Raw genomic sequence first — 26,364 nt, forward strand, 5'->3', positions numbered from 1 at the left:
CTCATGTGAGGGCACTCATGTCACATCTACTTGAATTAGTCTTGAAGGAAGCACTCACAAGTGATGAATTAAATGTCACGTCAGGGATAGGACATCTGTTACATCACACTAACCTATCACTCTCTGCTCTCATAAACCTTACAATCAAAACAAATTAGTCTAGCATGATATTTCTCATAAACATTGGCTTTTGTTGTGTCTGGCTCATGCCCAAAAGGAGATAATAGACGAGTTGATAAAAGTAACAAAATCTCATCACAGGTTCAGAGCTGGTCAAGTAAGGAATAATGACTCCCTGGCAAGGAGAGAAATGAATAGCAGTAGAGCCGCCTGTACAAAGGGTCAGAATAAGACCCTACCTCATCAATTCAGTCTGCAAAGTCCTAAAGAGAAATCATGATCTGGATTTAGAACAAAGAATGGTTGCAGTTTTCTTGAACTTGTTTTTGCCTAGTGGACCTTGGATTGTGTCAATCATGGGAGGTTCTTTTTTCTCATTTGCTGAAAAAGTTGAGCATTGCATGGATGATACAGATATAGTGGCAAGAAGGATAGGGGTATGAAATGATGAAATGCTTTTCAGTCTCTGACCAGCCTCCTTTACTCTCCACTACTATTTTCGTTGCTCCTTTTCCCTCATTTTTTATTAATTGTGGCAAAATACACATAATATAAAATTTACCATCTTGACCATTTTTTAGTGTACAGCAGTATTAAGTTCAGGGCTTCCCTGAGGCTCAGAGAATACAGTCTGCCTGCAATGCGGGAGACCTGGGTTTAATCCCTGGGTCAGGAAGATCCCCTGGAGAAGGAAATGGCAACCCATTCCAGTGTTCTTGCCTGAAAAATCCCATGGACAGAGGAGCCTTGCAGGCTACAGTCCATGGGATTGGAAAGAGTCAGACACAACTGAGTGACTTCACTTTCACTACTACCTTCAGTAGTATGAAGACATTTGCATTATGCAGTCATCACCATAATCACTCTCTAGAATTCTTTTCATGTTGCAAAACTAAAACTCTGCTCCCACTAAATAATAATTCCCTAGTCCCTCAGGCCCCCGGAACTGCCATTCTTTCTGTCCCCATGCATTTGATGACTCGTATCTAATGTAAGTAGAGTCACACAATTGCCCCCAACTTTTTAAGATTTTTTTTTTGATGTGGTTCATTTTTAAAGTCTTTATTGAATGTGTTACAATTATGCTTCTGTTTTATGTTTTGGTTTTTTGGTCACAAGTCACGTGGGGCCTTAGCTCCCCAACCAGAGATGGAATCTGCACCCCCCACTTTGGAAGGCAAAGTCTTAACCACTGGACCAAGAGGGAAGTCCCTTTACTCCCCCCACTTTTTTAGATGAAGTATAATTAATGAGCAATATTGTATCTCACAGGTATATAACATACTGGTTCATAATTTAAGGTTACATTCCATTTATAGTTATTATAAAATATTCGCTCTATTCCCTGTGTTGTATAAGCTATCTTTGTGGCTTATTTTATACATAATAGTTTGTAACTTTTAATTCCTTTCCCCTACGTTGCCCCCTCCCCTTTCCTCTCCTCACTGGTAGTTCAGTTCAGTTCAGTCACTCACTCATGTCTGACTTTTTGCAACCTCATGGACTGCAGCAGGCCAGGCCTCCCTGTCCATCACCAACTCCCGGAGTTTACTCAAACTTATGTCCACTGAGTCAGTGATACTATCCAAACATCTCATCCTCTGTCAGCCCCTTCTCCTCCTACCTTCAATCTTTCCCAGCATCAGAGTCTTTTCCAATGAGTCAGTTCTTTGCATCAGGTGGCCAAAGTATTAGAGTTTCAGCTTCAACATCAGTCCTTCCAATGAATCTTCAGGACTGATTTTCTTTAGGATGGATTGGTTGGATCTCCTTGCAGTCCAAGGGACTCTCAAGAGTCTTCTCCAACACCACAGTTCAAAAGCATCAATTCTTCGGTGCTCAGCCTTCTTCACAGTCGAACTCTCACATCCATACATGACCACTGGAAAAACCATACCTTTGACGAGATGGGCCTTTGTTGGCAAAGTAATGTCTCTGCATTTTAATATGCTGTCTGGGTTGGTCATAACTTTCCTTCCAAGGAACAAGTGTCTTTTGATTTCATGGCTGCGGTCACCATCTGGAGTGATTTTGGAGCCCCCAAAAATAAAGTCTGCCACTGTTTCCTCATGAAGTAATGGGACCATATGCCATGATCTTAGTTTTCTGAATGTTAAGTTTTAAGCCAACTTTTTCACTCTCCACTTTGACTTTCATCAAGAGGCTCTTTAGTTCTTCTTCACTTTCTGCCATAAAGGTGGTGTCATCTGCATATCTGAGTTTACTGATATTTCTCCCGGAAATCTTGATTCCAGCTTGTGCTTCCTCCAGCCCAGCGTTTCTCATGATGTACTCTGCATATAAGTTAAATAAGCAGGGTGACAATATACAGCCTTGACGTACTCCTTTTCCTATTTGGAACCAGTCTGTTGTTCCATGTCCAGTTCTAACAGTTGCTTCCTGACCTGCATACAGATTTCTCAAGAGGCAGGTCAGGTGGTCTGGTATTCCCATCTCTTTCAGAATTTTCCACAGTTTATTGTGATCCATACAGTCAAAGGCTTTGGCATAGTCAATAAAGCAGAAATAGAGGTTTTTCTGGAACTCTCTTGCTTTTTCAATGATGTTGGCATTATGTTTTGATGATGTTTTTTTTCCAGCAGTGTTGGCAACTTCATCTCTGGTTCCTCTGCCTTTTCTAAAACCAGCTTGAACATCTGGAAGTTCATGGTTCACGTATTGCTGAAGCCTGGCTTGGAGAATTTTAAGTATTACTTTATTAGCGTGTGAGATGAGTGCAATTGTGTGGTAGTTTGAACATTGTAATGGAGAAGGCAGTGGCACCCCACTCCAGTACTCTTGCCTGGAAGATCCCATGGATGGAGGAGCCTGGTAGGCTGCAGTCCATGGGGTCGCTAAGAGTCGAACATGACTGAGCAACTTCACTTTCATTTGAACATTCTTTGGCATTGCCTTTCTTTGGGATTGGAATGAAAACTGACCTTTTCCAGTCCTGTGGCCGCTGCTGAGTTTTCCAAATTTGCTGGCATATTGAGTGCAGCACTTTCACAGCATCATCTTTTATGATTTGAAATAGCTCAATTGGAATTCCCTCACCTCCACTAGCTTTGTTCATAGTGATGCTTCCCAAAGCCCACTTGACTTCACATTCTAGGATGTCTGGCTCTAGGTGAGTGATCACACCAGCATGATTATCTGGGTCGTGAAGATCTTTTTTGTACAGTTCTTCTGTGTATTCTTGCCACCTCTTCTTAATATCTTCTGCTTCTGTTAGGTCCATACCATTTCTGTCCTTTATTGAGCCCATCTTTGCATGAAATGTTCCCTTGGTATCTCTAATTTTCTTAAAGAGATCTCTAGTCTTTCCCATTCTGTTGTTTTCCTCTATTTCTTAGCACTGATCACTGAGGAAGGCTTTTTTATCTCTCCTTGCTATTCTTAGGAATTCTGCATTCAGATGGGTTTATCTTTCCTTTTCTCCTTTGCTTTTCACTTCTCTTCTTTTCACAGCTATTTGTAAGGCCTCCTCAGACAGCCATTTGGCTTTTTTGCATTTCTTTTCCTTGGGGATGGTCTTGATCCCTGCCTCCTGTATAATGTCACGAACCTCTGTCTTTAGTTCATCAGGCACTCTGTCTATCAGATCTAGTCCCTTAAATCTATTTCTCACTTCTACTGTATAATCATAAGGGATTTGATTTAGGTCATACCTGAATGGTCTAGTGGTTTTCCCTACTTTCTTCAATTTAAGTCTGAATTTGGCAATAAGGAGTTCATGATCTGGGCCACAGTCAGCTCCTGGTATTGTTTTTGCTGACTGTATAGAGCTTCTCCATCTTTGGCTGCAAAGAATATAATCAGTCTGATTTTGGTGTTGACCATTTGGTGATGGTAACCACTAGGTTATTCTCATTGGTAACCACTAGGTTATTCCCTATGAGTCTGTTTCTTTTTTTTTTTTTATTAGTTTGTTGTTATTTTTTTTAGATTCCACATATAAGTGATATTTTACAGTGTCCGTCTTTGTCTCATTTGACTTAGGGTGGTGGTGATGGTGGTTTAGTTGCTAAATCGTGTCTGACTCTTGTTCCTCCATGGACTGTAGTCCATCAGACTTCTCTGTCCAGGCAAGAATATTGGAGTGGGTTGCCATTTCCTTTTCCAGGGGCTCTTCCACCAGGGATCAAACCCCAAGTCCCCTGCATTGCAGGCAGATTTTTTACTTCTGAGCCACCACAGGAGTCCTTCACTTAGGATCAGATCAGATCAGATCAGTCGCTCAGTCGTGTCCGACTCTTTGCAACCCCACGAACTGCAGCACGCCAGGCCTCCCTGTCCATCACCAACTCCCGGACTTCACTGAAACTCACGTCCATCGAGTCAATGATGCCATCCAGCCATCTCATCCTCTGTCATCCCTTTCTCCTCCTGCCCCCAATCCCTCCCAGCATCAGAGTCTTTTCCAATGAGTCAACTCTTCTCATGAGGTGGCCAAAGTACTGGAGTTTCAGCTTCAGCATCATTCCTTCCAAAGAAATCCCAGGGCTGATCTCCTTCAGAATGGACTGGTTGGATCTCCTTGCAGTCCAAGAGACTCTCAAGAGTCTTCTCCAACACCACAGTTCAAAAGCATCAATTCTTCGGCACTCAGCCTTCTTCATAGTCCAACTCTCACATCCATACATGACCACAGGAAAAACCATAGCCTTGACTAGACGAACCTTTGTTGGCAAGGTAATGTCTCTGCTTTTGAATATGCTATCTAGGTTGGACATAACTTTCCTTCCAAGGAGTAAGCATCTTTTAATTTCATGGCACAGTCACCATCTGCAGTGATTTTGGAGCCCAGAAAAATAAAGTCTGACACTGTTTCCACTGTTTCTCCATCTATTTCCCATGAAGTGGTGGGACTGGATGCCATGATCTTCGTTTTCTGAATGTTGAGCTTTAAGCCAACTTTTTCACTCTCCACTTTCACTTTCATCAAGAGGATTTTGAGTTCCTCCTCACTTTCTGCCATAAGGATGGTGTCATCTGCATATCTGAGGTTATTGATATTTTTCCCGGCAATCTTGATTCCAGTTTGTGTTTCTTCCAGTCCAGCGTTTCTCATGATGTACTCTGCAAAGAAGTTAAATAAACAGGGTGACAATATACAGCCTTGACGAACTCCTTTTCCTATTTGGAACCAGTCTGTTGTTCCATGTCCAGTTCTAACTGTTGCTTCCTGACCTGCATACACATTTCTCAAGAGGCAGATCAGGTGTTCTTGTATTCCCATCTCTTTCAGAATTTTCCACAGTTTATTGTGATCCATACAGTCAAAGGCTTTGGCATAGTCAATAAAGCAGAAATGGATGTTTTTCTGGAACTCTCTTGCTTTTTCTATGATCCAGCGGATATTGGCAATTTGATCTCTGGTTCCTCTGCCTTTTCTAAAACCAGATTGAACATCAGGAAGTTCACGGTTCACATATTGCTGAATGCCTTCCAAATCCAACCATCTTGTTGCAAATGGTACAACGTCATTCTTTTTTATGGCTAAGTAATATTCCATTATACCACATCTTCTTAATCCATTTATTTGTTGATGAACATTTAGGTTGTTTCTGTACTTTGGCAACTTAACTTCACTTTTAATAAATGTTATCTTCCTGTATATTTTTGTAAGTTTACAAATGTAAACTTGAAAGAAAATGGAGAATGAATAGACTCTTAATCTTAGTCAAAAGGCCAAGAAGTGATGAATAAACAAACAGATAAGAAAATAAAGGAAAAAGATTTCCTGGAGACTGCTGCTGCTGCTGCTAAGTTGCTTCAGTCATGTCCGACTCTGTGCAACCCCAGAGACGGCAGCCCACCAGGCTCCCCCATCCCTGAGATTCTCCAGGCAAGAACACTGGAGTGGGTTGCCATTTCCTTCTCTAATGCATAAAAGTGAAAAGTGAAAGTGAAGTCGCTCAGACATGTCTGACTCTTAGCGACCGCATGGACTGCAGCCTACCAGGCTCCTCCATCCATGGGATTTTCCAGGCAAGAGTACTAGAGTGGGGTGTCATTGCCTTCTCCCTCCTGGAGACTAGAAGAGTTTTATTCTCTGTGGATGAAATCAGTGGTGAGGCCATTCTTTTGCTAATTTAGAATAGAACACAATAGGTTGTTATAAATAGTCATTATTTAAATGGTTAGCAAATGTTCAGACAAGCAGCATATTTAAGGTCAACAGAGAGACTGAACATAATAGAGGTTCTCACAAAGAAAGAAATATCAAGATCGTTGAAGAAGAAAACAACTGTAGATTCAAACCCAGACTTAATGGGCTAAGTGCCATTATACTGGTCACAAAGATTATTGACAGCGGTTCTTAGACTTTAGTATCCACAATAATTAATCACCACAAATCTATTGACTGGGATTCAGGAGTTTGCATATGTCACCAGCTTCCCAACAGGTTCTTCCCAGTTTTGATAATGGGCAGGGCACAGATCATAGCAGCAGCAGACAGGCCAGCCTCTCTTTGGTTGAGTAGTATGATTTTGGATTATATTATGCATATAGCCCTAGGGTATCCATTACTACCTATTTTTACTGCCTCTCTTTCTTTCTTCTACAATGAGTGTTACCTGAAGGAGTTTTCAAAAATAGGGGCAGAGGCAGGACTGCGGCCGCTAGAAATAGACCCTCATTCAGCCCTCCCCTGGAGGGGCAGCAGGGTCTTGCCACTCCCCCATGATTATTACAGCCTTGAGAATAGACTGCAGTTGTTTTATTTTGCCTTTCATTTCTGCTCTGCCTCTGTGTCCTCCGGTATGAACTGGCCGGAGGGAAAATATTGGCCTCCACAGAGCTGTGTTCAGCGAGAGAGATCAGTATCTGGCTTCTCCCCCGTTTATAGTTTTAATTTTCTTTCTTTCTAGAATATGTCTGTGCTGGAGAATCACCACTGGCGATCTACAATCGGCATGCTTCGAGAATCAAGGCTTCTGGCTCACTTGCCAAAGGAAATGACGTAAGTGACCTAGAGATGAAACATACCGATGTCCACACATTAGAGATAAGCCGTGTGCTCTCTGGCTTGAGACCCCCGGGGTGAATGGCAGGGAGCCAGCCAGCAGTGCTTCCGGCCCACACTCCCTTAGTCGCCTATCGTAGGAGATGTGGTGTCAGTTACAGCAACCCAGAAACCAGAGTCCCTGTGAGCTCTGAAAGGGCCTGGAGAGTGTAGGACCTAATGTCAGGAAAAGAGATAATAAACAGTTCTCAGCTTTCACACTCTTCGGCCTCAGTGCTGTGCTTTGCCAAACTCCTGTCTTTTATGTTAGCAAAATTGTCCTCCTGTGTAGATCCAAATAATAAATATTTATCAAGAAGGAACACAGGAGTTCCCAAGCGAGACTGAAGCCTTGTTCAATAAAGGGTGTTTTGTCATTGCCAATCTTAGTAAAAGGAGAAGTCAGAAATTCTGTTCTAAAACATCTTTTGTTAAGAGACTGAATGGGCCCCAGCCATTTTTTTTCCACCAGGAATTTACCTATGTTTCTTGCATTTTAAACAGAAGTGGAAATACTAGTTTCCTGGTCCACTGTTTGTTAGGCTGGATATTTAGGCCGAGGTCTATTAAATCCAAGACCACGGCCTCATTTCCATCTGGCCTCAGTTTAGCTGCTGCACCATATTGGCCTTAATTTAGCCTCTGCACTGTCTTCCCAGGCCACCACCAATTCCTGTCTGTTTCATTCAAATGCACAGAACCCGAGGTAGCTAGGCGGGAACAAGTAAATAGATTCCTGTACCATCTTCCAGAGGGGCACCAAGGTCAAGGGCCCTGTGGTGTTTCTTGGTCAAGCAGCAGGATACTCTGGGCACACTGATTTACCCCTGGCCCTCTGCTCCTATCTTATCCTGTTTCCTAGCACCCAGAGGAGTGTGAAATTTGTGGAAGGAACTTCAATTCTGATAACACTTTACCCACTGGAACCAAATAAAATCAATCCTTATACAAAGAATAAAAATTCATGCCTTTTATGAAAACAATATATTGCAAAGATTGAAAGAATTAAGTGCAAAAAGAACTAAAGTCTAGAGTAACAAATCAAGTTTGGAGGAGAAATGAGGAGGTGAAGGACAAGGAAGCCAAAGAAAGAGAAAAGGAGAAGGGAAGGAAAGAGAAGGAGACAGGAAAAAACAAAATGATCTGTTCTTTTGTCAAACCACATTTGTCCCAGTAATGCCCTAGTAGGTAAAGACTAAAAGAAATTTCACAAAGAAAGAAATAGAAATGACCAATAAACATATGAATATATGTCCAACCTCATTAGTAATCAAGGCAATTCATATTAAAATTATAATGAGTTGCATGATATTGGCAAATTGGCAAAAAAAATGTAAAGGGTAAGACTGTAAAGTGATGAGAAGCTCATCTATTACTGCTTGGAATGTAAATTTATACAACTGTTTTAAAAATAATCAGCAATATCTAAGAAATTGAAGATGAACATACTCTGTGATCCAATAATTTTATTCCTGGACATAGTCCCTAGAGAAACTTTACAAATATATAATTGGAGGTGTGTAATGGTATTTATTGTGTCATTTTTTTCATAGTAGTCAAAAACTAGAAACTACTCAAGTGATCATCAAAAGTAGAACAGATAATACATTGAAGTACAGTCCTACATTGGCATATAATCTAATCATGAAAATGGATGAACAACAGCTCACACATCAACTTAACTGACCTCCAAAAATATATTAAGCTAAAAAAAGCAAGTCACAAACTGATACTTACCACATAACTTAAAGTGAACAAGCAGTTAAAGTTAAACCATAGTATTTAGGCATGCATGCACAGGTGGTAAAATTATTATCAACAGCAATGAAATTATTAAAACAAAAGTCAAGATAGTAGTTGCTTCAGGGGTTGAGGGGAAGTGGGGTTGGATAAGAGACACAATGAGGGCTTTCTGGGGTACTGGCAGGCAATGATCTTGACCTAGGCGGTGATTGTAAGATGTTTATTTTATAATTTATCCCTTAAACTGTTTGTGTATGTTCTGTGCACTCTATCCAAACATACTTCACTTTCAAAGGTGAATTTTAAAAATAGATGTGGATTTTCCTCCCATTGGTTACTTTCCATATATGCTATGCTATGCTATGCTATGCTAAGTCACTTCAGTTGTGTCCGACTCTGTGTGACCCCATAGACGGCAGCCCACCAGGCTCCCCCGTCCCTGGGATTCTCCAGGCAAGAACACTGGAGTGGGTTGCCATTTCCTTCTCCGATGCATGAAAGCCCTAATTTGGTTTACTGTTCCAAAACATCCCATTGTCTGTATACCATTTGTTGACCAATATATTGTGTGAACACTGCTTTTTAATGGTACCTTAATCTACTGTGACTCTTTTGTAAGTTCCAGTATCTCTTTCCAGCCTATCCATTTTGCTTCCTTGATGGATCTTTTCATTCCATAGAATCAGTCACTATTATTGGCTTCATTACTATTATTATACCCTTTCCCTCCCCATGCAAGTCTTAAGGTTTGAGTTGGTGTGAGCTCTATTAAAAAGCACAATCCAAATGCTGTGATTCTGTGAGTCTTTGTGACCTCCTTCAAGCATACATTTCTAGTTGGCTTCCGATCTTGCCACCCATAGGAACTGTGGGAATGTATAAACTGCCACAACTTTGTTCACCCAAGGTTTCAGTCACTCTGTTCAGTCCTTGGCATACCTCCCATCTAAGGACAGAATGATGGTGGGTGAGAGAATCACGCTTAGCCTGCAAGGGACCAGGACTCTGAGTAATAAACAGTATCAGAGGCAGAAATGAGAAAACAAGCCACCTGATGATGACAGAATCAATCACTCTGCTCAAAGGGATTTGCTTTGTGTGTGTGTTTTCTCTTTCATTCTCTTTCATTCTGTGGATGCAGACAGGATATTGAACAGCAGCTGGGCTCCTTGATCTTGGCAACAGACATCAACAGACAGAATGAATTTTTGACCAGATTGAAAGCTCACCTCCACAATAAAGACCTAAGACTGGAGGATGTACACGACAGGCACTTTATGCTTCAGGTAAACAACAACAACAAACAGACGTCATTATCCTTGCTCTAAAACACTAAGGATACAATCAATCATTTTAGCACATCTAAGAAGGAGTATCCCCCATGGTATAAGCTAGAGCAGTGACCTAGTTTATTAAAAACCTTGAGACACATGAAATTTTTAAGTGGTTTCCAAGCAAGTAAAAAAAATCTGGGTTTCATGTCAGTACGTTGATAATATCTCGTTTCTCCTTGTTTGGTATCTGTTTCACCACAAAGTAGCCCCCCTGGGTAGCTGCATGCAGTAAGAATTTACCACATTTTGTGGCTTGATGTAATGTTGATCACTATCATACTTTTGCAATGTCTAAAACTATTCCTTTAATACAAAAGTGTATTATGTTAACTATAGCACTAACAAAAATTGAGAAATAAGTATCTTTACTTTACCTCAAGCTTATTAAATCTTGCTTGACTTCTTTTTACAACCTAAACTCATATATTCATCTGAAGCTCAATGATATTTACCTAGTCTTACCATTATCAGGTACCAGTAAATAAATGATTTTGTTTAATTGAATGAACAGAATCATATCAAGCACAACACTTTCTGCTTCCTTCCATGGCAAGAAGCCATTTGTGAAGTGCAGGGGAGAAATGGATCTTGGAAGCGGAAGTCTGACCTGGTATCCAAACCAGAGCCTTTTGCTTGATCTTCCATTTTCTCTCATCTTCCTTCTTTCCTTTTGGCACAAAAGACTAACTGAGTGGATCCTGGCTGCATCTAGATAGACCAGCTTTAACCAGGGAAATGGTTAAACCAGGGAAATGGCATGTGGGAGACTAAACTATACAATCTTTTCCCTTGCATGCCTTCAGGCTGCCTTCTGAAGTTATCCAACTGCTCTATCCTTTTCAAGAAATGCCCTCATCCCAGCTGTAAAACTGAATCTCCCTCCTCCTTTCTTCCCAACGTAGACTTCTAGCCCCTGGGTACCACCGGCATCTGATTTTAGAGATTCAAGTCTTTGAGTAGCTGAAAGATTTGGCCTGGACACTTGCATTCCAAAAGGAAAGCTCGCTAACACACATTAATCCCTAAAGGGCAGGAACTGGAGGGGGCTTCTGCCCCTGACCTCCTCTCACAAGTACTGGTGCCCCCATTCACCTGGAAATAAAGAACCAACCAAGTTTACAGCTTAATATGACCCAGGCTCTCCCAGACCTCAACACTGCTAGCAGTTCTATGATCCCAAAGAACTAGGTCAAAACCAGCAGACCTTGCTGATGGAGGGCACACCACAGGAAGCCCCTCTAGGTGGTGGTTTCTTGGCAGTTGTTTGTTAAGAGGGAGAACCTGCTTCTTTGGAAATTCAAGGGACCCCTCCTAGGGTCAGCATCCCTGACAAAAGCTGGCATTCCAGATTCAGAACTGTGTGAGGCAAGCCAAGAAGGCCCAGACTCATCTCTGCCAGGCAAACACTCCTGGGCTTGATATGGCTTAGCTCCCTGGCTGGCAGTCTGAGATTGCTGACACACACAGATACGGCCATATAAATGCAAACACACATAGTTTAAGTGACGTATGGAGTCGGCCAATGTGGTCACTGTGAGGTGAGGTCCCAGTGATCTCACTCGAGCCTGGTTGGGGGCCCTGTGGCCTCCCTGCCCATGACGGGTGGAGCAACAGAAGGAGCCAGGCCACAGCTTTCCTTGGCCTGCCCACTCCAGGTCCCCTCCAGGAAGCCCCATGTCCTTGGATGGTGACTCTTCTCTCCTTCTCACTGATGTAAAGTGGGAGTTCTGAATGAGGGTTTTGTGCGGTGGTGAATAAGTGCTGTTTCCTGAAGAGGCACGTCAGGGAGGCCTCTGTAAATATGGGCTTGGTACCGTGAGGTTGAAGGGCAGGTCTGACTGCCCTTGGGCTTGGGGTACATTTGCTGCTTAAGGATCATCCTTTGACCATCTCTCCCTGCCCTGTCATTTCTCAGATTGCCTTGAAGTGTGCTGACATTTGCAATCCTTGTAGAATCTGGGAGATGAGCAAGCAATGGAGTGAAAGGGTCTGCGAAGAATTCTACAGGCAAGGTTAGTAGGGATCCAATTGCTGAGTGTTCATCACCCCCTCTCCTTTTGGGCGTTTATCCTAATAAAACAAGAAATGGATCGTCTATTGTGACATTTGTTATTTCATCAACTCTTATTATCCCCACTTTTCTCTTTAAACCTTTTGCACACCGTCTGGCCCTTTTTTGGAAATAATTTAAAAATAAATAAGTTGACTTACTATGGAAACAGGTAGTAACGAGGTACAGTAACATGAGCAATAGAGGGATATAGATAATTTTTTCATGGTTTTTCTCTGTGGATATAAGAGGTGCAGGACAGTTTGTCTTTTACTCTGACCTTCGTGTTAATGAGCTGAGCACGGCTTAAAAACTAAATGCCATTTGGGGTCAATGTTTTCCACTCTGACAGAAGGACTTGGGCTTTTTTTGTATTTCTTTCCCTTGCTTTCTTAAAGTGAATAAAGAAATAGAGCATATTTAGTCAGAGTTCATCCTCTCATATATACATTGTGAAAAGACAAATGGTCCCAAGTTAGGGTATAATTTTTAAGAGGTTAACCTCATTCAGAAGTAAGGCAATGAATTAGCAGCAGAATCTGGACATTGGGTGGGATCTTGGCCTGTAAATACAGCTTGTTTCTTCAGGCCTGGTTTCAGTGCTCAGGATGTTTTTTCAGGCACAACAGTGCCCTGATGTTAGCGACAGTCTCAGGTCTGAGAGGCTGAGAACAAATAAAGCCTGAAGTGTCCCACATACCCGTTCTGTGGGGGGGTCAAGTAGCAACAGTGAGCCTTTTGGAGACGCCTCAGTAGAAAGATGAGTCAAAGATATTGAGATGGTCCCAAAGACAGAAGACAAAACAGAGCAGATTGGGTTCACATGGGGCCAGAAGGCTCTGCTCCCCATCTCTTTCCCTTGGGTAAAAGCACTCATGTAGTGTCCATTCTGTAAAATTTCACTTCAAATGAGTGTGAGTGGTTAGTAATCCAAAGGTCACTTCTAGTTGCCCATGTTACAAGATCACCACTGAGGGAAAAACAAAAGGAAATATGATGAACTTAGAGACGGGAGGTTAGATTAGATAAGATAAATACTTTACTATAAAATATAGAAAATATTGAAATAGCCCAATGAGAGAAGGGCTAGGATCTTCATCCTTAGATATCAAACAATGGGACAGAGAAAAGATGCCACCCTGTCCCTCTTGGTTTTGACTCAATCATGTGTTCTTGTTGACACTGATTGAAGTTTAACCCTTTCATTTACTTATCTTACACTCTCCGAATTATGAGCTGCTTGGGGCAGGGATCGTGTCTCTTGGGCAGATGGCAAGGCATACAGAGCTGGCGAATCAAAGTTGTCAGCTAAGTGGAATAGATGGAATCAACCAATAAAGGTAATCTGTAAGATGCCTTTGCAAAAATTTGTCCTCATAATAATACTCATGTGCAACATTATAGGGGTTCCCTGGTGGCTCAGTAGTAAAGAACCAGCCTGCCAATGCAGGGGACGTAGGTTCCATCCCTGGGTCGGGAAGATTCCCTGGAGAAGGAAATGGCAACCCACTCCAGTATTCTTGCCTGGAAAATTCCAAGGACACAGAAGCCTGGCAGGCTACAGTCCATGGGGTTGCAAAGGGTTGGACACAACTTGGTGACTAAAAAACAAGTAGTATTATAAGAGAACAACCTAGAACATTTGTGAGTCTGATCGCTAAGGGTGAGCTTTCATATACTTTGCTCCATATCATGTCTCCTGGCAGAGAAAGGAAAGTACAGACGATGTGTCAGGTCCTTTTTAATTAATAGCCATATGATCTAGCAGAAGTTCAGCTTACTTAAGAGAAGACTAGACTCTCTGGTTATCCAAACTGCTTGTCCTCCATACTGAATAATTTTTTTAGAAATTCTATAAAGCACTATTTGTATCATTTTGATTAATCTTCTTCCAGCTTTCCATTTAGGATTTGGGTTTCCACTGACTGCTAACAATTCCTGCCAAAATATCTCTGATGATTCATGATGTTGAGCAAAGGAAAAGCCCCAAAATCAAGGATGAGGACAGAGAGAGAAAGAAAGATGAGATTCCATGAATTAGGAAGACAGTGTTAAATTCTCAGAACAGATATTAGAACTCAAACATCATTCATCCTCTTCCTTTCAATGACTCAAAAAAAGTAGAATCTCTGTCCTATGGTAACAACATATTGATATCTTCTCAGTCAACCAAGATTCCCAGAAGTTTTCATTGAACATCTGCTTCCAGCCTTGTCTAATCCTCAGCAAAGCTGTGATTTTCCTATGTGCAAAGCTCCACTGGGGGTGTCCTGAAGGAGACAAAGTATTAAAGTTAATGTCTCACAAGCTCAAAATACTAATTAGTAAAGTTCCTGGAGGAGAGAAACTGCAATTTTCCTCACTGTATTTTCTACATTGATTAACAAAGTGTCTGAAATATATAGTGCTTTATAAATCCGTTGAAATAGTTGAAAGGATAAATGATCCAACTGGAAGAAAATCCTCTCATGGTGGAGGTCACAGGAGAAGATCTAGTGCTAAGGATGGTAGAATCTGAGCTGGGTATTAAAGGATGTGTAGTGACGGCACTGTCCAGTAGGATAGACACAAGGCACGTGTGGCCATTAAATTTAAAATAATTTGATTAAATGTAAAATTTAGTTCCTCAGTTTTATTAGTCTTATTTCAAGGGGCTACTATAGTGGGCAATGGAGAGAATATAACCATCATTGCAGAAAAGTCCCACTGATCTGGATAGAGAGGAGTGGAAATGGAAAGAGGTATGGGGAAGGGACCATCCCTGTGCCTTATAGACCAGATTGGTTCCAGAGAAGGTAAGAATAAGAGGATCTGTTGAGGCCCCTGTATACCAGGCTGAAGTGGAGACTATGACAATGGGAGTCATCTTAGAAAGTGCAAGTAGGGCAACATGTGTAGTTGAAGCGGAAGAAATACTAAAGAAACTAGCTAAGAAGCAGAAAATAAGAATGAGTTTTTAAGAAACCAGACGAAGATGTGAGATATGTATATGTATGTGCAACTCTTTGCAACCCTATGGACTGTAGCCCACCAGGCTCCTCTGTCCATGGGATTCTCCAGGCAAGACTACTAGAGCGGGTTGCTATGCCCTCCTCCAGGGGATCTTCTTGACCCAGGGATCAAACCCAAGTCTCCTGCATTGCAGGCAGATTCTTTACCACTGAGCTACCAGGGAAGCCCATATATATATATATATATATATATATATATATATATATATATATATATACACACACACACACACACATATATATATATAATGGAATACTTTAGTTGTTGTTGTTTAGTCCCTAAGTCATGTCTGACTCTTTGCAACACAATAGGCTGTAGCCTGCCAGGAATTTCCCAGGCAAGAATACTGGAGTGGGTTGCCACTTCCTTCTCCAGAGGATCTTCCTGACCCAGGGATCAAACCCACATCTCCTGCCTTGGCAGGCAGATTCTTTACCTCTGAACCACCAGGGAAGTCCACAGTGGACTACCACTCAGTCATAAAAAAGAATGAAATTTTTGCATTTGTGAAAACATGGATAAACCTGGAGGGTGCCATGCTTAGTGAAATAAGTCAAACAGGAAGAGATAAATACTGTATGTTTTCACTTATATATAAATCTAAAAAATAAAACAAATGAATGAAAAAAAAAAAAAAAACGGAAACAGATTCACAGATACAGAGAACTAGAGGCTACCAGCTGGGAGAAGGAAGAGGAAGGGGCAAGACAGTAGTAGGAGATTAAGAGGTTAAAAACTACTAAGTATAAAGTAAATAAGACACAACGATGTAATGTACAACGTAGGAAATAGCCAATATTTTATAATAACTTTAAATGGGCTATAATCTATCAAATTATTGAATCACTATGTTGTACACCTGGAACTAATTTAATATTGTAAATCAACTATTCTTCAATTTGAAAAAAGAAAGAAGCCAGACTAGAATGAAACCAGGGAAAAGAGATATTTCAACAGAGAAATAAAGGAGATTTGCTGCCTCAATACAGAAGGTAGAAGGAAGAGAAACTTCCCTCCAAGTGTCATGCTTGACTGAAAAATCCCTATTAATGGAGCTTAGGAGGTGAGGAGTGAAATAAACTTGAGGAGAATTCATTTTGATACTAAATGGTGTCATACCTGTCCTCTCAAGGCCGTTATCACCTGGCTTCCCTGAACCCCTCAGGTTAAGCCAGAGTGATTTCCTCACATCGGTTTTGAGAATCACCATGGCCCTAGAGACCATGGGAGGCATGGCTACAGTCAGAGAAAATGACAGAAATGTGGCATCTCAAAAGACGGTAGCTCCGTGGTTAAGTGCAGACCTTCTGAAGCCAGCATTAAATTTAGGCTCCCCTCCTCATTGCATAAGGACTTAAGTCAACAAACTTCTCTATGCTTCATCTCAATGTCCACATCTTGTAAAATGGGGGTTTTATTGAGCTTGTTGTGAGGATTAAATTAATTAAATAGGCAAAATGCTTAGAACTGTGCCTGACACACAGTAAACATGGTATAAATATATGTGTTTTTCTCCTCTGGTTTAGAGGGGTGCATTCACAGCGGTGAATTCAGCTAGTGGTTCTGAGAACCAGCTTCTCTACTGATCAACCAGATTGTTTTTCCCAATGAGAAAATTACCCACCATTTTTCACCTTCAGGAAGAATCGATAAAGCATTTTGATAAAGCTTTGCATGATGTATTTCTCCTTTGGTCTTCTAGCTGACAGAGGCATTATAAAGAAAGATCATCCTTACATGTATATGTATGACTGAGCCCCTTCACTGTTCATCTGAAACTATCACAACATTGCTAATTGGCTATATCCCAGTAAAAAATATAAAGTTTTTAATTTTTTTTTTAAAAAAGATCATCCTGACCTTTATACTTTATTTAACTTTTAGTTATACTAAGTAAAATTCTAAGGAGTCAGAATGAAAGAATCAGACCCTTATTTTGATTAATTTTGTAGCTAGAGATACTCTCATATGAGATCTTTCTATAAATAGTTCCTCTTCCTTGTTTCCTGCCTACTTATTATTCCTGGTTGTTCAGGTGAAACCAGATGAGGGTCAGGCAGAGTGGAAGGAGGGAAAAACGTAAAACCTGTTTTCTTAATCTGTAACTTCAAACCAGAACTTCCATCTCATATTAGGAAACTGGCCATTCATTTTCCTGTTTTTATGAAGTTTTGTTCAAAAGTTTATTCTAATCCTAGAGCGTACCTATTAACAATGGGCCTATTGCAAATGATCATTGATACTCTGATATTTTAAATTTTCACAGAAATTACCAGAGCAGGGCAGAGTCAGTCATTGCTAGAGCATTCCTAGCAACAAGGCAAGAAACAGTAATTCCCAGGTAACTCCTTCCAACTAGACCATTAACAATTGCAAGTTCTCCATTACCAATGTGTTTCTTCTTCTTTCTTCTTAGGTGATCTTGAACAGAAATTTGAACTGGAAATCAGTCCTCTTTGCAATCAACAGAAAGATTCAATCCCTAGTATACAAATTGGTGAGTTGAGCTCAATTGTAATTTTAAATGAATAATTTTGGCACCTCGGCCAAGAGTCACAAAGAAGATCTACACGCAGCTTTTGAAAGATCCGAACTAATCAAAGCCCTTTGAATAACCGAATCCAAATAAACACTCTAGTCATGACCTATCTACTAAATAATTATCAATTCAGATGAAAACTAGAGTAAAGTCTTTGTTATGGACCCTTAATAAACAACTTGTATTAACTTTGTTGTTTAGACTTGAATCAAAACCAAATGAAGGAAAATAACAAGAATCAATTGTTGGCTGCTGAAGGTCAGATTAGCTCACACTCTCTTTAGGACTTGAAACATGGAAAATCTATAGTTTCGGATCCTTCCATTTTGGTCACTACCCTTCATCCTCAATGCATAATTTCAAAGGCTGGGTCCCCAGACTCAGGCCCAGAAACACATGTGATGTGGGGTCCCATGCTTCTTCACTTCAAAATGTATTTTCAGTCTTGTTCTCTTAGGGCCACACTCTCAAGTGTCAATTTCAATAAAGTGTTAAACTGTAATGCTAATTCCTTTAAAATAACTATTCGTTTCTCTCACTTCTTTAAACACTCTACCAATTCCATCTACATTTAAAGCAAGTCTTTCTTTTCCTTGCAGTTTCCTCCAGTTAAAACCAAACTCAGAACTTGAACTCTTTTACTTATCAACCATGGCCCTGACATGTACCAGTTTTTAAGTTTTTCTTAACTGCCTTAAGACAGTTTAGACAGAACTGCCTTAAGACAACTTAAGGCAGTCACAGTGCAGTAAGCCTCAAGGCTCAATGTCTGGAGATTGGGAGGGCACGGGGCACCCAAAAATATCAGCTGAAAATTGAGAAAACCAGGCAGTTAGAATGATATGCTTCCAATTACGGAGGGTGAAATTGAATCCATAGTCTCACAAAAGAGTCTCAAAGTCAACCTAAGGAAATAGGAACAAAATTAATCTACTTTTTAAAAATCTGAAGGGAATATGCAAATATTAAAGTAGATATATTGGAACACTGAAATTATTGATAATTTTTTTCCCAATTGCCCTTAATATTGTTATGTTTTGTTTACAATTAAACTGATTCCTTCACCTGAAAAAGGGAGAGGGGTGTTGTTATAAAAAGCAAAACCCAGGAAGCATCCAGAGCAGAGAAAGCTACAGAATTGCTGGGGAGGGCGAAGGGCAGCAGTATCAACAGAATTCAATCTCAGCCTCCTTGGATCCAATGCTGTATCTGATTGGAAATTCTGCAGATGCGATTCAAAGGAAATAGACCCTAACCCAAATCCTAATCCCGGGGCCCAGTTTGTTAAACTCTGGTTAGAAAGGAATTTGCCAGGCACCTGTTAAAGACATTTTCACCCCCCAGAGAAAAGCACTCACATTGTTAAGCACACAACCTGGATTTGAAAGACAGACTTGATTTCGAGATTCTATTCTCTTGTTGTCATGAGAACACACTTATTTTGTCAGATCATATGTCCTGATTTTCAGCTCAGGAAAATGTGGTTACCATAGATACCTGTTTTTAAAATGGGATGAGGATTGAGTGCATAGGAAAATCCCATGGATGCTACGCCAGCACACCAGTAATAAAGAGAAAGAGTGATTATAAAACAACCCTCAGCAAATAAATCTTTCTGTCTCCATTCCACATCTCCCACCTCTGTAGGTTCAAAGCTGGGAGGTGTGGTGTGCAGGGGCATATCAGGCTAAACTGCAAAAACCCAGATAGATAAACAGAGTGTAATGGGAGCTGTGCGCTCCAGCCTCCCAAACAAGTATTTTTCCAGTGGGTGTGAATAATGCAGGTAGTTCCTCTGTCCTGATTCCCTTGGGACTGAAAATGTCCTCTCTTTTTCCTTTCCCAATTCACAATGAGGTTTTCCTGAGTGCCATCTCAGGCTTTGATCTGATTCTCTTCTTAAGTAATTCACATTTACCCAAGTGAAACAAGGATTTAATATCCACCCCTCACCCACCTTCCTCCCCAAACTCTGCCTTTCAAAAAGAAGGTGCTAAATTAAATGAATCTCCAAGTGGTGAAACCTGTAGAAAGATGGGCTTCCCTGGTGTTTCTCAGTGTAAAGAATCTGCCTGCAATGAGGGAGGCCTGGGTCAATCCCTGGGTCAAAAAGATCCCCTGGAGAAGGAAATGGCAACCCACTCCAGCATTCTTGCCTCAGAAATCCCATGGACAGAGATGCCTGGAGGGCTGTAGTCCATGGGGTCACAAAGAGTCAGACCCGACTGAGTGACTAACACTTTGACTTTCATAGAAAGATAAGGAGATAGGAATTCCCTGGCAGTTGAGTAGTTAGGATTCGGCAGTCTCACTGCCTGGGGCCCAGGTTCAATCCCTGGTTGGGGAATTAACATCTTGCAAGCCATTAAAAAAAACAAAAGCTAGAAAGATAAAGAAAAAGAGGCTTTCTTTAATCCTTGTTAACTCTGAGACCATCATTTCTCCCCTCCCCAACATGTACCCCTTCAGGAGGACAATGTCCCCACAAAGTCAAGGTGAATGTGAATGTGTTAGTTGCTCAGTCGTGTCCAACTCTTTGCAATCCTGTAGCCCACCAAGCTCCTCTGTCCATGGGATTCTCCAGGCAAGAATACTGGAGTGGGTTGTCATTTCCTTCTCCAGGGGCTCTTCCCAACCCAGGGATCAAACCTGGGTTTCCCGCATTGCAGGCAGGATTCTTTACCATCTGAGTCAGTTTGCACAAATACAGTGGGGACCTCTGCGACAGCCTCGAATCTAATCATGCAGAAGCTTTGCTTCATGAGAAAAACTGCCTCACGGTGTCTATTCAGACTTCAAAACCACTCTCCTATCTCCTATAAGAGGTCTTTATATCTAATGAGTAGAAATATAGAGATGCAACTCCAGAGTAATTTCAGGAAAAAAATGAGCTCAAGTTTTTAAGTACTGGATTTTTAAGTGTGGGATTTGTAACTTTTTAATACTTAGGGTAAACCTGGTAAATATTCACACCTTAAACTTCAAAATAGTATAACAATATTGCAGACTATCTTTTTAGATATATAATATCTCTTAAGATGCAAGATATTCAAAATTAGATATGGAGGTAGTCTAGAATAGCAAGCAAGAACATTACAGAATGAAATCTTAATTGTCTGGCTCCCTACATAACCTTATCAAAATGTACACAGTAAGTCGCTGGCTTAACTTTTTGCTCCTTAGAGTCAGGTTATCTAACATCATCTTATAATATTTAAATCGTATTTCACATCTAATGAGAGAATGCAGACACATATACTAACATTTAGAATCAACGTATCCTTTTCTCATCTCCAGAGCATCCTCAAAGGAGGATGTTTGTCCAATAAAAAAATAATCCAGTCAAGCCTAATAATTCACATGCCTATAAACACACAGGGATAGTTGTCAGAAGATTTCACTATGCTGAAAAAACTTGACTCTCCCCATACCACAGAAGTCCCCTTCTCCCAATACCAACATTTCAAGGGAAATACAATAAAACCTAAATATATCCAAGTTTGTGATGAATCCAATAATTCCAACCTAGACTGGAAATTATCTTTGCTTTAATAAATCATGCTTAATATGGAAAGCACATTAACAGTGAGACGTGATCAGAAAGTTTAACAAGGCTAAAATAATTAAGAGAACAGACATGCTAACAAAGAAGTCTCATATCAACCCATCATATCTCATCATTCAAGCAGAACTTTTATGCAGGAAAAAATCTGTTTTGAAGACTAATGAACTTTTATTATCTACACCTGGTTGCTTAACGTAATTGAAAGTAAGACAAAAATGTGAAATGATAATCCGGAAGAAATATCTTCAGGGTAAATGTATGAATGAACTCTTCAGATGGTCTAAATCAACCACGTGTGGCTTCCTGGTGTCACTTTCCCTTTCTTCCCCTCCCTCAGCCACCTTCCTTAGTTCTAGCTCATTTTTTTATTTTTTAACTTTTTTCCTTATATGTCTTTATCCTTCTTCAAATGAAAGTGAGAGTGGCTCAGTCATGTCGACTCTTTGCGACCCCATGGACTATATAGTCCATGGAGTTCTCTAGGCCAGAATACTGGAGTGGGTAGCCTTTCCCTTCTCCAGGGGATCTTCCCAACCCAAGGGTCGAATCCAGGTCTCCTGCATTAAAGGCGGATTCTTTACCAGCTGAGCCACAAGGGAAGCCCAAGAATACTGGAGTGGGTAGCCTATCCCTTCTCCAGTGGATCTTCTTCAAATAGTAATAGCCAACATTTATTGAGTGTTTGCTATGTGCCAGGAACTTTCTAAGCATTTCACATGTGTTATTTCATTGTCCTAACAACTCTATGGGTTTGGTACCCTTCTTAACACTTTACAAATGCAAAAACAGAGGCATAGAGAGATTAAATGCCAAGCCTAAGGTGACTTACCTTATGCTCCTAGGCTGAGGGCAGGGACTACATCTTGGAGGCCTCCATACCCCTGGGGCCGAGTACATCATGGGCCCAATGGTGTGAGAAGTGGTCTTACTGCCCTGCTGGTGATGACGTTGGCCTTGCCTGTTTCAGGTTTCATGACCTACATCGTGGAGCCCCTCTTTCGGGAATGGGCCCACTTCACAGGACACAGCGCCCTGTCTGAGAGCATGCTAAGCCATCTCGCGCACAACAAAGCCCAGTGGAAGAGCCTGTTGCCCAAACAGCACAGAACCAGTGGCGATGGCAGCCCGGACCACAAAGGCCCAGGGACTGAGGACGAGGAGCAGACTGTGACCGAAGGCGATGCCCCGTAGGGCCCGCCAGGCCTGCGCCCTGCTCTGCACACTGAGATTGACAGCCTCCTTGCGCAGAGGCCTCTGGGAGGGCGGATGCTTCGAGGGGCTCTTGCTGATCAATCCGGCCCCTCTCTGGACATCATCCAGGAGCTTTTCGGAATCCACCCTCCTCCCACTCACCTGCCTCCCTCCTTTTCCCAAGTGTACAGAAGCCATCCGTCACCTCAGCATTAGCTGCCGAAATGAGCAACTCCATTCCACGATGAGGGAGCTGATTCCAGGGACCGGCTTGGCCCTGGAGGAGAAGACTAGGGAGTAAGAAAGAGGTGCTCTTGCCGTGGCCCTTCGGGCCCTGGGTCACACTGTGACGGGTGGCACTTCCTGAGTCCAGAGCATTTTAGCCTCGGCCATCAGACTGCTGATCTGCATGACAAAAACACCAGCATATTTGGAACTCCAAGGATATTGGTCTTAAGTGCAAGAGCACAAACGAGAGAGAGTGTTAGAGAAAGTACCTTCTATTTTAATAATAATTATTATTATAAAATAATAATAAATCTTTTTAACTTTTCTATTTTGTGCACTAGACAATGGATCTAAAACTCTGGACAAAGATTATTCAACGTGATAATCATGTACCCAAACGTGAACAGGGGGTTCATTGTTTTGTTATGGAGTCCATGCCACTTTGGGTCAGAGATTTGGCATCTTCTCAATTTAAGAAACCACGTTTCCTATCCTATGCGAGGGGAAGGTGCTGTACAGTTCATTCCTTTGCACCATTAGTCAATCTGTCTTTTATCAATAACTCAGATTCAGTGACATGTTTATTTTCACACCTGTACATCTTCTGTAAATATCAAGCGCTACTGATTCCCATGCCAAAATACATGAGTATTATGGGATTGCTACCTGTATAAACAATGGCACTGTGAACAGAATACTGTTAGTTTTAATACAAGAGAATGCATTTGTAAATATGGTATAGAGTTTATTAATATACTATTGTTTGCAGATAAAGGCCTTAACTTTAAACACCTTTTCATCTTCTGAAAGCTGCCCAACTTAAATCCTCACAGATGTCCTTCTGAACTGCCTCCCCATGTCCATCTTGATGCTTTCCAGCTAAGGTCACAAACCAAAACTGAATAAAGTCTTTGAGGAAATATTTTGGAAACTTCACATGCATTCTGCTTGAGACCATAGTGTCTAATCTATGGCACCAAGCATGGTTTCCTCAGATGAACAAGACCCTTCAACAAGCCTGAAGTCACTTTCAGCACAGCGATGTTGCACTCTGTTTTAGCAAGCCAGCTGATTAGCGTGTGTTTCTACAGCTCCTGTCAAGGACATGGTGGTGTGTCGGCCTCATGGGCCGCATGGCAGGTCTCACCAGCCTTCCATAAGCCTGTCAGCTTCCATAACCTTCCATAACCCATCAGGGACTTCCCTGCTCCCCTGTAACACCATCGTCTGCTCCGGCTGTAGTACCAAAGCACCTTTGGTTTACGGTTGGCGTGAATTTCTTTGGTGTTAATAGTAACTGGATTTTTCTTTCTCTTTCATTTCATATGAACTACCCAACTGTTTAGCAGACATTAACATCATTTAAGGAAAGAAAATATTTCCATCGTCTGGTAGAGTTTACCTTCCTCGCAGGTTACTGTGGTTAATTATGACTCTAGCTAGCAGAGTCACCTTGGAATTTTGTTGCCATTTTTTCTGCAGATACTTGGCTGGAAAGTCAGTTTGTTACAGCATTCTTCTCTAGTCAGCTAAACTCCGTGCATTGAACCTTTTCTTTAGAAGTTCCTGCATAACTAATGTTAGATGAAAATTGGCAATGCCCCCTTTCTTTTTATCTTCAACAGTGTGGTAGTGGGGAGAATGATAATATGATTGTTTCTGCTACTATCAAGCTGTTTCGCAAGCTGATAGAACCTCAGCTAACTCTCATTTCCTAAGTGCAGCTCTTTTTTTTCCCTCCTAACATACAAATGAAATGTGAGAAACTTGACTGGATTGTATTAAGTTCCTGCAGAAAGACCGAGGCTTGCAGAATTAAGGTTTAGGGTGAATTGGAAGGTTGGTTGTAGTTTCATTAAAGTAGGAGGGATGGTCAGAAGGTCCTAAAGAAAGTGTGAAAACCTCATGAAATGGGTGGATAATAAGTTGAAATTATTGATATGGGTAAGAAGGGAAGTTGTGAAAAATTAACACTAACTTTGGGTTTGTTTTTTGGGGTTTTTTTTTTTCTTGTAATAACTATAAACTGACAGGATTCTTTATGGCTTTAATACTCTGAAGCTCTTAGCTTGGTGAGTCCTCAAAAGAGAACGCATTGAATGTATTTCTGCTTCCAAACTCGCTTATTTTGGTTTGGTGATGCAGAGGACTTTTGAGTACTCTAATTTTCATGAGATCAAATCAAAGAAAGCAATTACTGGGGAAGATACAGGAAAGATAAGGAAGAAGACACTGTTTTGGCTAATGGAACCTCTCCTTTGAGTTTAGAAAACGAACCTTGTTTAAACAATATTTATATCATAATTTAAATAAGACTGGAGGCATTTTTCGTAGTTTCAAATTTATAGGACACAAGTATTTTAGGTCTTAAAGAAGAACTCACAGAGAAAACTACCAAATATCTAACAGTTAAGCCTATGAAGCAGCTACTAGTACAATAAAAATCTGAAGCAAAATGAGATGTGAGGCATAAACTAGTTACATTTGTCTCCTTCCTTCAACCATATAGGTTCCTAGATCCATTTTTTTTTTTTAATTGTGAAAACATTTGTTTTCTTTTTTCCTGCCTACTGGTGGCTGTCTTGCAATCTTTCAATAGAAGGAGTCCGATTACTAATTAAGACACAGCTGTTGGATCATCTGGGGACTTTATCTTCACATTTTTTTTTTTCTCTGAGTCCCTGGATCGTCACTTGCTGACTTCCCAAGTTTAATTCCTTCAATGCTTGAGAAGAAGGGAATCAAAGGGTTCAGGTAAAGTTAAAATCAAAAGAGAGAATAGATATCACTGCCAGCCCTGATGGACAAAGCCTGCTTTTCCTTTTGACAGCACCCGCAGTCAGTCAGAACCTTTTTCCTGAAACACTGACCTGCCCGTCACTCCCTGAGAGGCCGAGTGAACATCCTGCTCTACCTGCCTAAGGCTTCCCGCGATGGGATGAGGATCGTGTCCCGCAACACGTCACCAGATAGTGCTTCCTACAAACCACAGACTTGTTTTGTAAACTTTTCTCATGTTGAATCAGATCTGCTCACTGATTGGAACATTGGTTATGAGCTTGTATCTCACTATATTTCTTATGCTTTGTTCTTTTATGCAAACCCTTAAAATTGTGTTGTTTGTGTACACACGTGAAGTTTGGAAAACAAACAAACAAACACCTTGTGAGTTTTTGCTCAAAATGTGGCCTAAATATTCATTGGCATGTCTAGGTAAACAATGAAAAATAAAGATAATTTCTTAAAAATATCACACTATGAAAAATACTGATTTTCACCAGGTAGCATGTTATCAGCCAACCAGTCACATTCAAGGTCAAGGTCAAGAACGCTGCTACAGACATGACTCATGTGATTGATTCCACTGGATGCTGCAGAAACAGCCATGTCCATAAAGCTATCACTTGCCAATTAGGGGGAAAGGGCCATCATTGAATTCTGCCTTTCCTCTGAGTCCTGATAGTTTTCTGATCCACATTTCTCAAATTCATATATGAATGAGAATAATGTACAATGCTTTAGGTTGTGGAACCATAGCAGACTTACTGGTGAAAAATATAGTCTTGTATT

General features: G+C 41.0%; 1 protein-coding gene across 3 annotated transcripts in view; it reads left to right on the plus strand.

The window, feature by feature from the left end:
• PDE7B (phosphodiesterase 7B) overlaps window positions 1–26,044 on the plus strand; it is a 352,307-nt gene extending 326,263 nt beyond the window's left edge. For all 3 annotated transcript variants that reach the window (XM_086317988.1, XM_086317989.1, XM_086317987.1), the window contains 5 exons: window positions 6,999–7,090; window positions 10,017–10,161; window positions 12,125–12,221; window positions 17,688–17,768; window positions 22,343–26,044. In XM_086317988.1, the coding sequence (XP_086174114.1) occupies window positions 6,999–7,090; window positions 10,017–10,161; window positions 12,125–12,221; window positions 17,688–17,768; window positions 22,343–22,566 (639 nt within the window). In that variant the 3' untranslated portion in view covers window positions 22,567–26,044. The remainder of the gene's footprint in view (window positions 1–6,998; window positions 7,091–10,016; window positions 10,162–12,124; window positions 12,222–17,687; window positions 17,769–22,342) is intronic.
• The last annotated feature ends 320 nt before the right edge of the window (window positions 26,045–26,364 follow it).

Source organism: Bos grunniens, chromosome 9, assembly GCF_055505025.1.
Source record: "Bos grunniens cultivar Pamir isolate PY7600 chromosome 9, Bosgru_T2T1.0, whole genome shotgun sequence".
NCBI classification, from domain to species: Eukaryota; Metazoa; Chordata; class Mammalia; order Artiodactyla; family Bovidae; genus Bos; species Bos grunniens.